At 44.4% G+C, this 12346-nt stretch overlaps 1 protein-coding gene across 1 annotated transcript in view; it reads right to left on the reverse strand.

The window, feature by feature from the left end:
• Window positions 1-12346, reverse strand: part of shank3a (SH3 and multiple ankyrin repeat domains 3a) — a 226061-nt gene that overhangs the window by 69264 nt on the left and 144451 nt on the right. The window contains exon 10 of the mRNA XM_055009172.1: window positions 55-171. Within this exon, the coding sequence (XP_054865147.1) occupies window positions 55-171 (117 nt within the window). The remainder of the gene's footprint in view (window positions 1-54; window positions 172-12346) is intronic.

Consider the following 12346-nt stretch of genomic DNA (forward strand, 5'->3'; position numbering starts at 1 on the left):
TAATCTCTTCTCCCCAGCAAACAAGCCATAATAAGTTGTTTTCATGAATAATACCTGGTTGTAGAGTGCACACACATGCAGGGCGGTGTTTCCAGATGCATTCTGGGCGCTCATGTCGGCTCCATAGAACAGCAGATGTTCCAAATGCTGTACGTGACCATAGCGACATGCCTGAAAAAAAGGGATTAAAACATTACTCTTTTAGCAAATGTAAATGTTATTAACTTACAAAGTCAAAAGGAAGCAACTACTGTCTCTCTGAAAAAATTATGTAGAACAGCCTGTTTTCCAGTCGCATTTGTGGAGAAATGAGGTGTGTTAAAGAATGACAAGCAGGGCCTGTTGGATTTAAGCAACGATGGAGCCAAATTAGTCAACAGCACATTGTGTTCTCACAATCACAATGAACAAAGGTTGCCTAAATAATCTAGATTTTGGGGGCAGCAACTCTCAAAAACAGCAGAAGCAATCTTCTCCTTGTCATGGTCAAACAAATGTAATGCTTATGTAATCTACCTCTTTGCCACAGCATACAGTTGGGATTAGTTTGAATGTGCCCAAAAAAAAAAAAAGGTGGCCCATTAAAATTTGCTATGAACTCTAAAGCATGTAAAGAGAAATTTTAAAACTACCTAATCTTCAGCCCTAGACTTTCCTTGGACTGCTTCCTTTGTGAAACTCTCGTCACCCATGTTGCTGTCTTTAAAAGGAAGGGAAAATCTTGCTTGTATCACCTGAGGCTAAATGTAAATCTGTGAAGTTATACTGGCAAGAGTTATTCCTTTTTTCTGCTTCTTTGTTTCACATAACTGGGAGCAATAAACTTTTCATCTTATCTCTATCTTCTTTCTCCCTTTTATTCCTCCTACTCTGTGGTTTTGTCCTGTGTCGTTGACACAGCAGCACACAACTCTCCCCAGAAATTGTTCTCTCACTTCTGTGTTCTGCCTCACTAAGAGTGTATGACAGCAGTGAGACGGCACACAAATGATGCTGGGACTGTTGTTGGTTATCAGCCCTTCTGCAGTGTATCCCATTGTACACAATGTATACCTCAAGAATGCTAATGGTAGAAAGGACACAGAAAAGGAGAGAGACAAGGAGGAGGAGTGAAAGGAATGAAATGGGACAAAAATGTGTAAGGCTGAAGGACTATTGGATTTACTATGCATAAACACAGAAACATGATCTGGCTCGACATTGAAGCTACAGTCCTTCCATTTAAACCCCTTACAAAATTGGCATGCTAAAAGGACACACACGAAAACAACTTCTTTACATCATATCTTGCTTTGTGTATATTAGTGACTTCAATGGTAGCAGAGAAGAATTACAAAAAACAATCAAATTATTCTTCTTTTAAAATTCTTATACTTTCTGTGAGGTTTGTTTAGATCAACATTCCATGCTGTATTGACCAAACTCACTTAACTCTACAAACTTGTCATGAATTGGCAGTTATTGCTTGTTAAGCTGATGAACAGGAAGGTGTACATTAATGAGATCTATTTGGTAGCATAATCAGTTCCTCTAATACTGGCATATAAGGTTACCCGTTCCATTCCATGTAATGTGTCAAAATTAGCATAGAAATATGAAAAATGCAATAAGGTAAAAGAGCAAAACAAAGAATTTTACACAGCTGAGCTTAAAATCTTGCAGAAATCAGAGGTCAAAAATATAAATGTTGCAGAGTCTGTAGTCACATTTGAAAACCACTTTGTTGAAAATAGACAATAATGACTGTACTGCAGTCAATGATGTGTCATCAGAGCAGCACTATGTTGTGACAGAAAGACTGAACGGTTTGATAAGAAGGTAGATGCAATTTTTTTTTCTAAAGTAAGGTAGTCAAAGAGACATAGTAAAAAGAGCAATATAGCCTACAGCAGTTGATGTGTTGGGTGTAACAGAAGATGCTGCTGGACAGCGACCTGACTAAGCCTGAGGCAGAGCGACAGAATTGACCTATCAGCTAGTGAAATACAGAACTCTGCTGAAAGTCATAACATCTCTCAAATTGCTTGTTCATATCACTTTGGTTCTTGTATGAGATCTACTGTCCTTCCAGTACAGGGGGTCCTGGTTTTACGATGTCCTTGATGTATGGCGCTTTGTCAGAACTGGTTACGGACGGGTCCTTGGTTTACAGCATACGGTATTTTGTCGGTATTTCAGAACTGGTTATGTGGAATTGGTTGGTGAGTGGAGCGGACGAATACATCGTTATATGACGCTATAAGATGGCTTTGTTTACATTCGCTGGTTGTATGCCATCTTGTGTTCTGCTACATTCGCTAAATTCTTGCCTTTCATTATGGATCCCAAGTGTAAGTCAGACTCTTCTCATGGCAGTGTTTCGAAGAAAAGGAAAGTCATCCCCATGGAAGTGAAATTAGATACCATAAAACGCTCAAGTGGTAAAAACAGTGCAACATATTCTATTATCTTCTTGTAAAATGACTCATACATACATAAAAGTCATTGGTATTCATGACTTTTCTGAAGAACTGACTGATATGACGATGCACGTAATGGTTTTGTTTACATTTTGCCAGACTTACGGCGAAAATAAACTTACGACTTGCTCTAATGTAAATCAAGGACTCTCTGTATAGAGCTTTCAAACCTGCGCACCTGCATTTATGATCAAAAGTTTACATATAGTTTTAAAGATCATGTATATCATGGTGGTCTTGATCACCTTCTTTCCTCCAAACATATTTTTGGTCTTTGTGATCAGAAGGCACAACTTCTGTTTCATCTGACTAAAGAACTTTTCTCCAGAAAAGCCTTTTCTCAGTCCATGTGATCAGCAGCAAACTTCAGTCGAGTTTTGAGATGCTGTTTCTGGAGGAAGGACTTCCTTCTTGCCTCTCAATCCATGGTGAAGTAAAACAATGCGAATATTGACGCCTGTGTTCCTTCTGCTTCTAATTCATCGCAAACCTGCTTTTTATGATTTTTCATTGACTCTTGACCATCCTGAAATAAATGTACTTTTGCAGCAGGTGATAGTTTGTGTTTTCTTCCTGATCATGATCCCAGTAGATTTAGTTATTTTTCCAAAGGACCTACAGTAAATATATGACAAAAACAAATTGCAGAACGGTTTTCTAACAAAGATATACATTTTTCAATCATTCCATCACAGAAAACTAAGAGTTCTAGGAGTCATTGGAAACTCAAGGCTGCCATGATATACACAGTCTTTACAAGTATATGTTGACTTTTACAACTGTGTGTGTCACCACTGAGCTGGCATGTTCAGTGAAACACTACATAACACAATGGTACCACTGAAACTTTTCATTAATTTTGTGTGTTATCCTAGAATACAAAGTTCTTCGTTTTGTTCCCAGCTCATCACTGGAAACAAAAAAGAATTTTGAGCATTTCATCTTGTTCATAACTACCTCATAATAGTAACAAAAGCAAGACCTTCAGATGAACTTCACCAGAGTGACATTGCATAATTAACTAGAGAAAAGAGAAAAACAGACAGTTCAGGGGACACATATAGGCCACATATTCATATTTTTTTAACATAAGGATTTGCTTAATTCCTCTACTATCATCACAGGAAAATGTCATTGTTGTTCAACATTTCTTCTGCCCTTATTCATATTCAGTGTCAGCAACAGAAGTGGCGAATCCCACAGCTGTCTGTTTGGTTCCATTTACAGTACAAGAACCCTCAGACCTCCAGTGTCTTTCTGTCACTGCTCAGATATAAACTAAAAAGCTCTGACACAAACAAAAACACCATGTAGGCACTAGCCTCCATTATGTTTACAGAGCAGGGCATGCCTCGAGGCTCTCTGACTGTGAAATGCATACAATATGCTGTGTTTGCTCTTCATCAGTCCAGAAAAATATTTCTATGCTTAACTCAGACAGACACCGCCACTTGGACTGCCAGACAATGGAGGAAATGGCTTGAATACAGCTGCAGCAACAATAAACAGATTAACTTTGGGGGTGTTGATGAACTCTGAAACTGCTCTTCTGCAGACTTCCACTCTACTAAGTGTAGAAACACATGCACATTAATGACACATTAGTAGATATCGGTGTTGGTGATTATGTACCGCATATCTCATCATTCAAAATGTGTGCAAATATGTACATATTTGTGTAAATGTCTTCAAGTATGGTAGTACTCAGCTGCCAGCTGGTCCATTACAGGGCCAAAGCTGATTCTTTGCAGCTCTTAGATGGGTCGCTGCTCTGCACCTAACTGCTATGAGATCCCCCCTTGATGATACAAGGCGTCCAGTGCTATCTTCTTCATGCCACTCAGCACCATGTGTGGCTGTGCTTTATCTATCCACCAGGGGGAGCACTGATTCACATCAGTTTACTACCACCAGTGTGCTGTAACGCATTCAATTCTGGCCAGTAAAGTTATGCATTTTAATTGACACAGAACACCTGAACTCAGTTGTTCTGATCATCGTATATATGGAGTGTAGTCGCCACACAGAAAATATTTTTAGGGAAGCATTTATCATACAGTCATGAAAATGTAATGCGAATTTGTTTTGTAAAACTCTTGTTACATGGTACAGGAATATTTTTGACATGGTACATGTAATGGTAAAATTACAAGAGAATAGGACTTAAATAGAATTTCTTGTATACTGCATTTACATATAATCTGTAGCAAACCTGACAAATCAAAAAACAGACACATGTTGGCACCAAGTTCGTCTCACTTTGTCAGCCCATTCTTCAGTGCATAATGGACAGGTTGCACCACACCATCATTTTGTTGTAGGTGAAAAAACACTCGGCTTGTCTGTATTCCCTTAAACCAATCACAGTCGTCGTAGGCGGGGCAAAGCAAATTATGCGTTTTTGGTGTTTCCTCAAAATAGTGACGGCTAAAATTCTTGTTGTGAAACACTTGCATGCAGGGAGACAAGTTCTGCGATTAAAATTGGAGAATCCATGACAAAACACAAGCAGAGCTGCCTGACTGCATGATCCAAAACCCTGTCAAAACGTTAAGTCTCAGTTTCATTTTCGGTTTGGCTTGGAGGTTGTTGTTACTGAATTCTGAGATAATCGGCCAATGGCAGGGTTGTACCGCACTATGTCCGATGAGTCAGACTAGCACCAAGTATACACAAATAGAGGAGAGAGGTTCTTCAGCATATCAGTATTTCATGGTCACTGCGAGAAAACCACCAGCTGGCAGTCCAAGAAAATCAACAGCATGACTTGACACATACACACAATACAGATGGCTGCTTAAAATGTTCTAAATATAGGCCTTTACCAGCACCCTGAAGTCTGATGCAAAAGTGAGGAAAAAATGAAACATTGTTTATTCATGGCGACGCCACATATGTGCACGTGCAGCCCTGCAGTCTGTCTTGGAAATCTTGACTACTAGCTGTAAGCAGATCTTAAATTGGGCCTTGAATACAGACACAGCTTCATACTGAGCAAACAAATGTAGAATTAAACAGATATGACCAACAGCAGAATTTATACGCATATCCTAACTGCAGGACGTCCTGTGCGTTACTTACACAGCTGCCACAGCAGTGGATATAATAATAATTAAAATCTTCTGATGTGCCATCATAGTCTCACAGTGCATGTATTAACCTGAAAGCTTTTCTGCACAGGAAACAAGTGAGTGCTGCACAAAGTTTTAGCTTCACAGTGTAAAAGTGAGTGATGAGTCCAGCAGCATAGCTCAGCTAAAGAAGTGTGTGATGTAGGTCAATATATAACTGCAGGACTTTTTGTAACATAGTTGACAGGTATCACAGTTGACATTTTTGCTGTTTGCAGGCCTAAAATCAACACCATATGGCATTTTCACAGAAAGATTCTTCTAAATATTATAAATACAATTGAGTAAAATTGAAATTGAAAGTTATTTATAAAGATATTATAGTAAACCTGTTGACTACTTTATATTAAATAAGTCAGAAAGCCTTGGAGTCTGGCCAGTCTTTTCTTCAGGAGGAAATGACATCATGTGGAGCAGGTCATGTGATCTGGAATTAACACACTTCCTTGAGAGGTGTTTTTGTAATGGGGAACTTAGTTGAAAGTGATTTCTGGGACACAGATATAATTTGTTATTTTCCATATAAACTTTGATATACTGCCAAAAAAGAAATATCTGTCATGATTATCCGAACTTAATAAAAAGAACACAATCAAAACTAATTTTGAATAAGCTCATTTTATTACAGTTTAGCTAATTAGAAGGTGGCTGTTATTAAATTTGGACAGTTATTTAGTTGACATTTTAGTGCTATCCAGTCATTTTTTATTAATAAGTGATTGTTTCCATAACAAATAATTATGGAATTTTTAAAGACATGATAATGAACATAAAAAACACTTGTTTTTTTTGTTTTTTTTAATAAAAATGTATGCAAGATATATTCCATAGACTTCAAAAGTGCCTCAATTATATATTGACCCAGGCATTGACAAATCATGCAAATTTAGCTTCCTATGTTGCCAAGTGCTGGATCATTTGAAGCATAGCAGCAGAAGAGATTTAAGGATGGCTTAAATAAGGGTATGTGAAGTATTTTTGCCCTTAAATCAAAAATATGATGACGGCTGACTGAAGGACGTGTTTTGTCGGCCTCCCGCTCCCACATTATTATTAGTCGCAGCGAGACAAACTCCTTGTCCTGCCGTGACAGACTTTTGACAGATTTTTATTTTTATACAAAGCTACACCTTCTGATGAAAAGACTTTGAGCGTAAACCACCTTGTAAAGAACTTTCAGACTTCGCCGGTCAGAGGCTAACCGCAGCTAACTGCTAACGGACAGTGCTATCAGCAGCGGCTAACTAGCTGCGGTGGCTCAACACGTCGGTGTGTTACAGTGTTACAGTGTTTGGATGCAAACAGCAGCAGATAAGGGCTTTATAGCACCACAGTAACAATCCTAGTTCACTGTTTAGTTTTCGGAAGCCAGGGACATGGCGGACACAGCCAGGGACTCTTCACCGGACACCACTTCCTTGTCTGCCCCCCCCCACACCTCTGAACTAGATGCAGCCAACACAACCATCATCCGCCTGAAGGCTGACATCCGTCGTCTAACTGAGGAGCTAAAAATCAAATCAGATATACTCACCTCTTACATGAACGTCGCCTGCAAGCAATCCCGCTACCTCGCTTCAGTCCAGTCCTCCCTCCATGACACCCTCCCGTGGGTCCCCGTCAGCCCCCGGCCCTCGTCCTGTTCAACCCCGAACCGACATCCATCCTGGTCCGAGGTCGTCATTCGTGGCAAAAGCAGCCGCAACGACCACACCGTCTCCCCGGCCCGACCAAATCTCATCAGCTTTGCGGCTCTGTCCCTACCGGCCAAGCCCCGGCCCGCCAACCCGGCGGCGACGCTGATCGGCGGCGACGCCTCCTCTTCCTCCAACCCGCCAGCTGCCGGAGCCTCTGCGGCTCCCATCCGAACAGACGACGGACCGCCAAAGGCTCTGGACCCCCCGACGTCCAACGCTGCGGATCGGCCGGCCTCCTCATCGGGGGCGGCTACTTCCCGGTCGCCGCTGGACGCCGGCGCAAAGACCACCTCCGCGCAAACGTGCGGTGGCCCCCGGGCTCAGCCTGGCTCCACCGGCAGGGTCTCCCCTCCGCGGGCGACCGGCAGCACTCGGTCCTCCTCCGGAGAGCAACAAATCCAGCGGTCCCAAACCCGGATATCCTCCGCAACCTCCCGACGACGTCTGCTGCGGGACGCGGTTCGCCGCCACTCCGCCGGGTCCGTCGGCAAAGACTTGGACCATCATGGCAGCTGTCTACAACCCGAGTTTGTAGACTCCTCATCGCCGCGTTTCCATCGCTCCACCATCACCTCCACCCTTACCGACACCGAGCCACAGGGACAGCTAGCACCCGCGGCGGCTCCTCTGCACACCAGCCCCGACGCAACCTCAGCCGGAAGCCCTCCACGCCACCTCTCCCGTAAGTTCACAACCTCCCGTCCACCACTTGCCCCACTCTTCGCCCCCTCTACGCTCATCATTGGCGACAGTATCATGAGAGGCATCAGGTTCTTTAACGCTATCACACTGTCATTCCCCGGTGCTACAGCTGCAGACATCGCTGTTAAAATTCCTTCCGTTCTCCGCTCACTCCCCTCCTCTGTACACCGCATTATCCTTCACGTCGGCTGCAACGACACAGCGCGCCCCCAGTCTGAGCAGACAAAACGTGATTTTCTAAATCTGACGGACTTACTGAAAGACTGCGGAAAGTCTATTTTTATTAGCGGGCCCCTACCAACGGTAAACAACAACTCTGAGCGCTTCAGCAGACTGCTCAGCCTGAACACCTGGATTAGCTCGTTCTGCCGTGCCAGCAGAATTAACTTTATTGACAATTTTAACTGTTTCTGGAACAGGCCAGAATATTTTAACAGTGATGGCATCCATCCAAACAGGTCCGGCAGATCACTTTTAATCTCAAATATCCAATACACCGTCCACACTTCAGACTGACTAGTGCCAGTGTTTACATCCATCTCTTCTTCACGCTCCACTGAACCGCCTCCCAGCTACAGCGCCCCCCTCTGTCCCCACCTGGAACTCCCCCCATTTTCCCCTCCAGCACACCCACTGCCTCCCCCCTCTGGCTCCCCTTGCCCGTCACCCCCGCAGTACCAGAATTCAACAAGCTGCCAAATCCCCACCATCATCAGCTTCAGACAACCTCGGCAGCCCTCCCTCAGAAACTGCCATTTTGCTAACCTTCGCCCACTTCCACGGACCTCACAGCCTTGTCCCCAGAAGCCCTCCCCTAATCACACATCCACACTTCACCTGAACTTTGCCCTCTTCAACACCCGCTCCGTCACCAGCAAAGGCCCCATTCTACAATTATTCATCCTGGACAATAAACTGGACTTCCTCTGTCTAACCGAAACATGGCACAAACCACTGGACTTCTACCCACTCAACCAAGCCACCCCCTCCGGATACACGTACCTCAACTCACCCCGCCCAGAAGGTCGAGGAGGCGGCATCGCAGTCATCCACAAACAGGTCTTCACAACCATCCCACTTTCCATCCCTGCCTCCCCCTCCTTTGAACACCTTGTTTTTAAATCACCCGGTCCCACCCCAATGGTCACTGCTATCATTTACCGCCCACCTAAACCAAACCCCTCATTTCTCCCTGACTTTTCCCACTTTGCCACCCAGCTATTAGCTACATCTCCGTCAGTCCTCATCCTTGGTGACTTCAACTTTCACATGGACAACCTTCACAGTAAATCTGCCTCTGACTTCCTAGATCTCCTACAATCACTCAACCTCACCCAGCATGTCAATTTCCCCACCCACAACCATGGACACATCCTCGATCTGGTTTGCTCCTCTGGTCTTACAGTCCTAAATATCTCCAGCTGTCATCTCTCCATCTCTGACCACCTAGCAATAACTATGGACATCAGCCTCCCCACCCCCCTGCCCAAGGAAAAACGGACAATCTTTTTTAGAAACACCAGATCACTCTCCCCCTCTGTATTCTCCGCCTCACTGACCACTGCATTGTCCGTCTCCCCTCCCCCGTCAATCAATAACCCCACTGACCTCATCAACCACTACAATCATACTCTCTCTTCCTGTCTTGATCAGCTTGCTCCCCTCAAATCCAAATTAGTTACTTTCTCCCACTCTGCTCCATGGTACACCCCTGAACTCCACCTCATGAAAGCCCATAAACGACAGCTAGAACGTCTTGTCAAGAAAACAAACCTGACAGTTCACCGCCAAGCCTACTCCGACTTCCTCCAACAATACAAAGACGCCCTGAAATCTGCACGGTCCACTTTCTACTCTGACCTGATCAATACCAGCTCCAACAACCCCAAATCCCTCTTCTCAACTGTCAATAAACTCCTTGCCCCCCCGGACACAGTCTCAAACTCGTTCACCACTGACAAATGCAACCTATTCCTCTCTTTTTTTCATAACAAAATCATCTCCATCCACAGCAGCCTTGTCACCTCTCCCACTTCACTTGATCCCCCCTCTCCTCCACCAAACCCTCTGAACTTTCCCCCCCTGGCCCACTTCTCGCCCGTTTCCCCCCTGGACCTGCCCAAATTCATCACTGGAACTAAAAACTCCACATCCTGCCTGGACCCCATCCCCACTGCCCTCCTCAAAAACTGCCTCCCTGTTATCGCCCCCCTCATCTCTAACATCATCAACACTTCCCTCAGTACTGGCTGTGTCCCCTCACCCCTCAAGCTCGCCTCTGTCTCCCCCATCCTCAAAAAACCTGGTTTGGATCCAACCTCCCCTCACAACTTCCGGCCCATCTCCAATCTCCCCTTCATATCCAAAACATTAGAACGTGTCGTCGCTGCCCAGTTGAAAACTCACCTCACCTCCAACAACCTGTATGAAACCTTTCAATCCGGATTCCGCTCTCATCACAGCACTGAAACTGCTCTCCTCAAGGTCACCAATGATCTCCTCCTCTCCTCAGACTCTGGACAAGTCACCATCCTCATTCTTCTCGACCTCTCTGCAGCATTTGACACAATCAATCACTCCATCCTCCTGTCCCGCCTTCAATCCTCCATTAACATCACCGGCACCGCCCTCACCTGGTTCACATCATATCTCACTAATCGACAACAATTCATCAAGGTCAACAACTGCACATCACCCACCGCCCCCCTGTCCCATGGTGTCCCTCAAGGATCAGTACTTGGCCCCCTCCTCTTTATCCTGTACCTCCTCCCCCTCGGCAACATCATCCGCCGCCACAACCTACACTTCCATTGCTACGCCGACGATATCCAACTCTACATCTCCACCAACACCACCGCCACCACCACCCTCCCCTCTCTCTCCAGCTGCCTGGCCGACATTAAATCCTGGATGAGGAAAAATTTTCTCCTGCTAAACTGTGACAAGACTGATCTCATCCTTATCGGACCTAAATCACTCACACCATTTCCCCACCCCCCCATTACCATTGATAACACCACCCTATCTCCTTCTGCTCACATCCGCAACCTCGGTGTGATATTTGACAGCAACCTCACTTTTGAACCCCACATTAATCAGATCACCAAAACTGCCTATTTCCATCTCCGCAACGTCGCCCGTCTCCGCCCCTTCCTCTCCTTCTCAGCCGCTGAAACCCTCATTCATGCCTTCGTCACTTCCCGCCTTGACTACTGCAATAGCGTTCTCTTCGGCTCCACCTCCAAAGTTCTCAATAAACTTCAACTCATTCAAAACTCTGCTGCCCGACTCCTCACCCGAACCTGTTCTCACGACCATATCACACCCGTCCTGCGGAACCTCCATTGGCTCCCCATTTCACACCGCATCCAGTACAAACTGCTTCTCCTCACCTTCAAGTCCATCCATAATCTAGCCCCCTCTTACCTTACCGATTTGCTCCTCCCCTACACCCCCCCCAGGAATCTCCGTTCCTCCCACACAAACCTCCTTTCCATCCCGCACAGGACCAGCCGGCGACATTGGGGGGACAGAGCCTTCGCCATTGCCGCCCCCACACTCTGGAACTCACTCCCCCATGCCCTCCGTGACTGCACCAACCTCACCACATTTAAATCCCTTTTAAAGACTCACCTTTTTAGATCTGCTTTCCTTAAGTGATTCTGTATTTTATCTTGAACTTGTTTACTATCTACTGATTTTAATTATCTGTTTTGTTCTATCTTATTGTATTTTATGTACAGCGTCTTTGAGCTTTTGGAAAAGCGCTTTATAAATAAAATTTATTATTATTATTATTATTAAATGGAAAGGTAAAGGACATATGCCTTTATTCATTCTTCACATATATGGAGAGGAGGAGCAGAACTAAGAGCAATGTTTCTTTTTAAAAAAAAAATCAAAATATAACAAAATTGTGTCAGTATATAAATCCCAATCGACCATGATTTGGACGAGGTTGGCAACAGTAGAGGAGATTAAGGTGCATCATTTATGGATACAGACATTTTAAATCATGACAATCTGCAAAGCAGTAAAATGTATTGTGTGCTGATAAATTTCATCTACCATTCACAAAACAGTGTTAATGATGTCTGGGCTTGTGTGATATCCAGAGAAGTTACATAAACAAAAGGGATAAAGTACTTTTGTTTGCCCTTAATTGGCCATCGGTGGGTCATTTTATCAGGTCTTTCAGCTGCCGCAATTTAAATTGCCACACTGAGAGCACATCCACATTAGGGTGGTAAAAATTTGTAAAAGCATATTTTTCTCTCCCTCTCAGACCTCTGTCCAGACTAAAACAGTGGCTTTGGAAACAGCTGGTTAACAGGTAGCGTTTATGGGCTGCGATAAG

This window comes from Amphiprion ocellaris, chromosome 3, assembly GCF_022539595.1.
Source record: "Amphiprion ocellaris isolate individual 3 ecotype Okinawa chromosome 3, ASM2253959v1, whole genome shotgun sequence".
NCBI classification, from domain to species: domain Eukaryota; kingdom Metazoa; phylum Chordata; class Actinopteri; family Pomacentridae; genus Amphiprion; species Amphiprion ocellaris.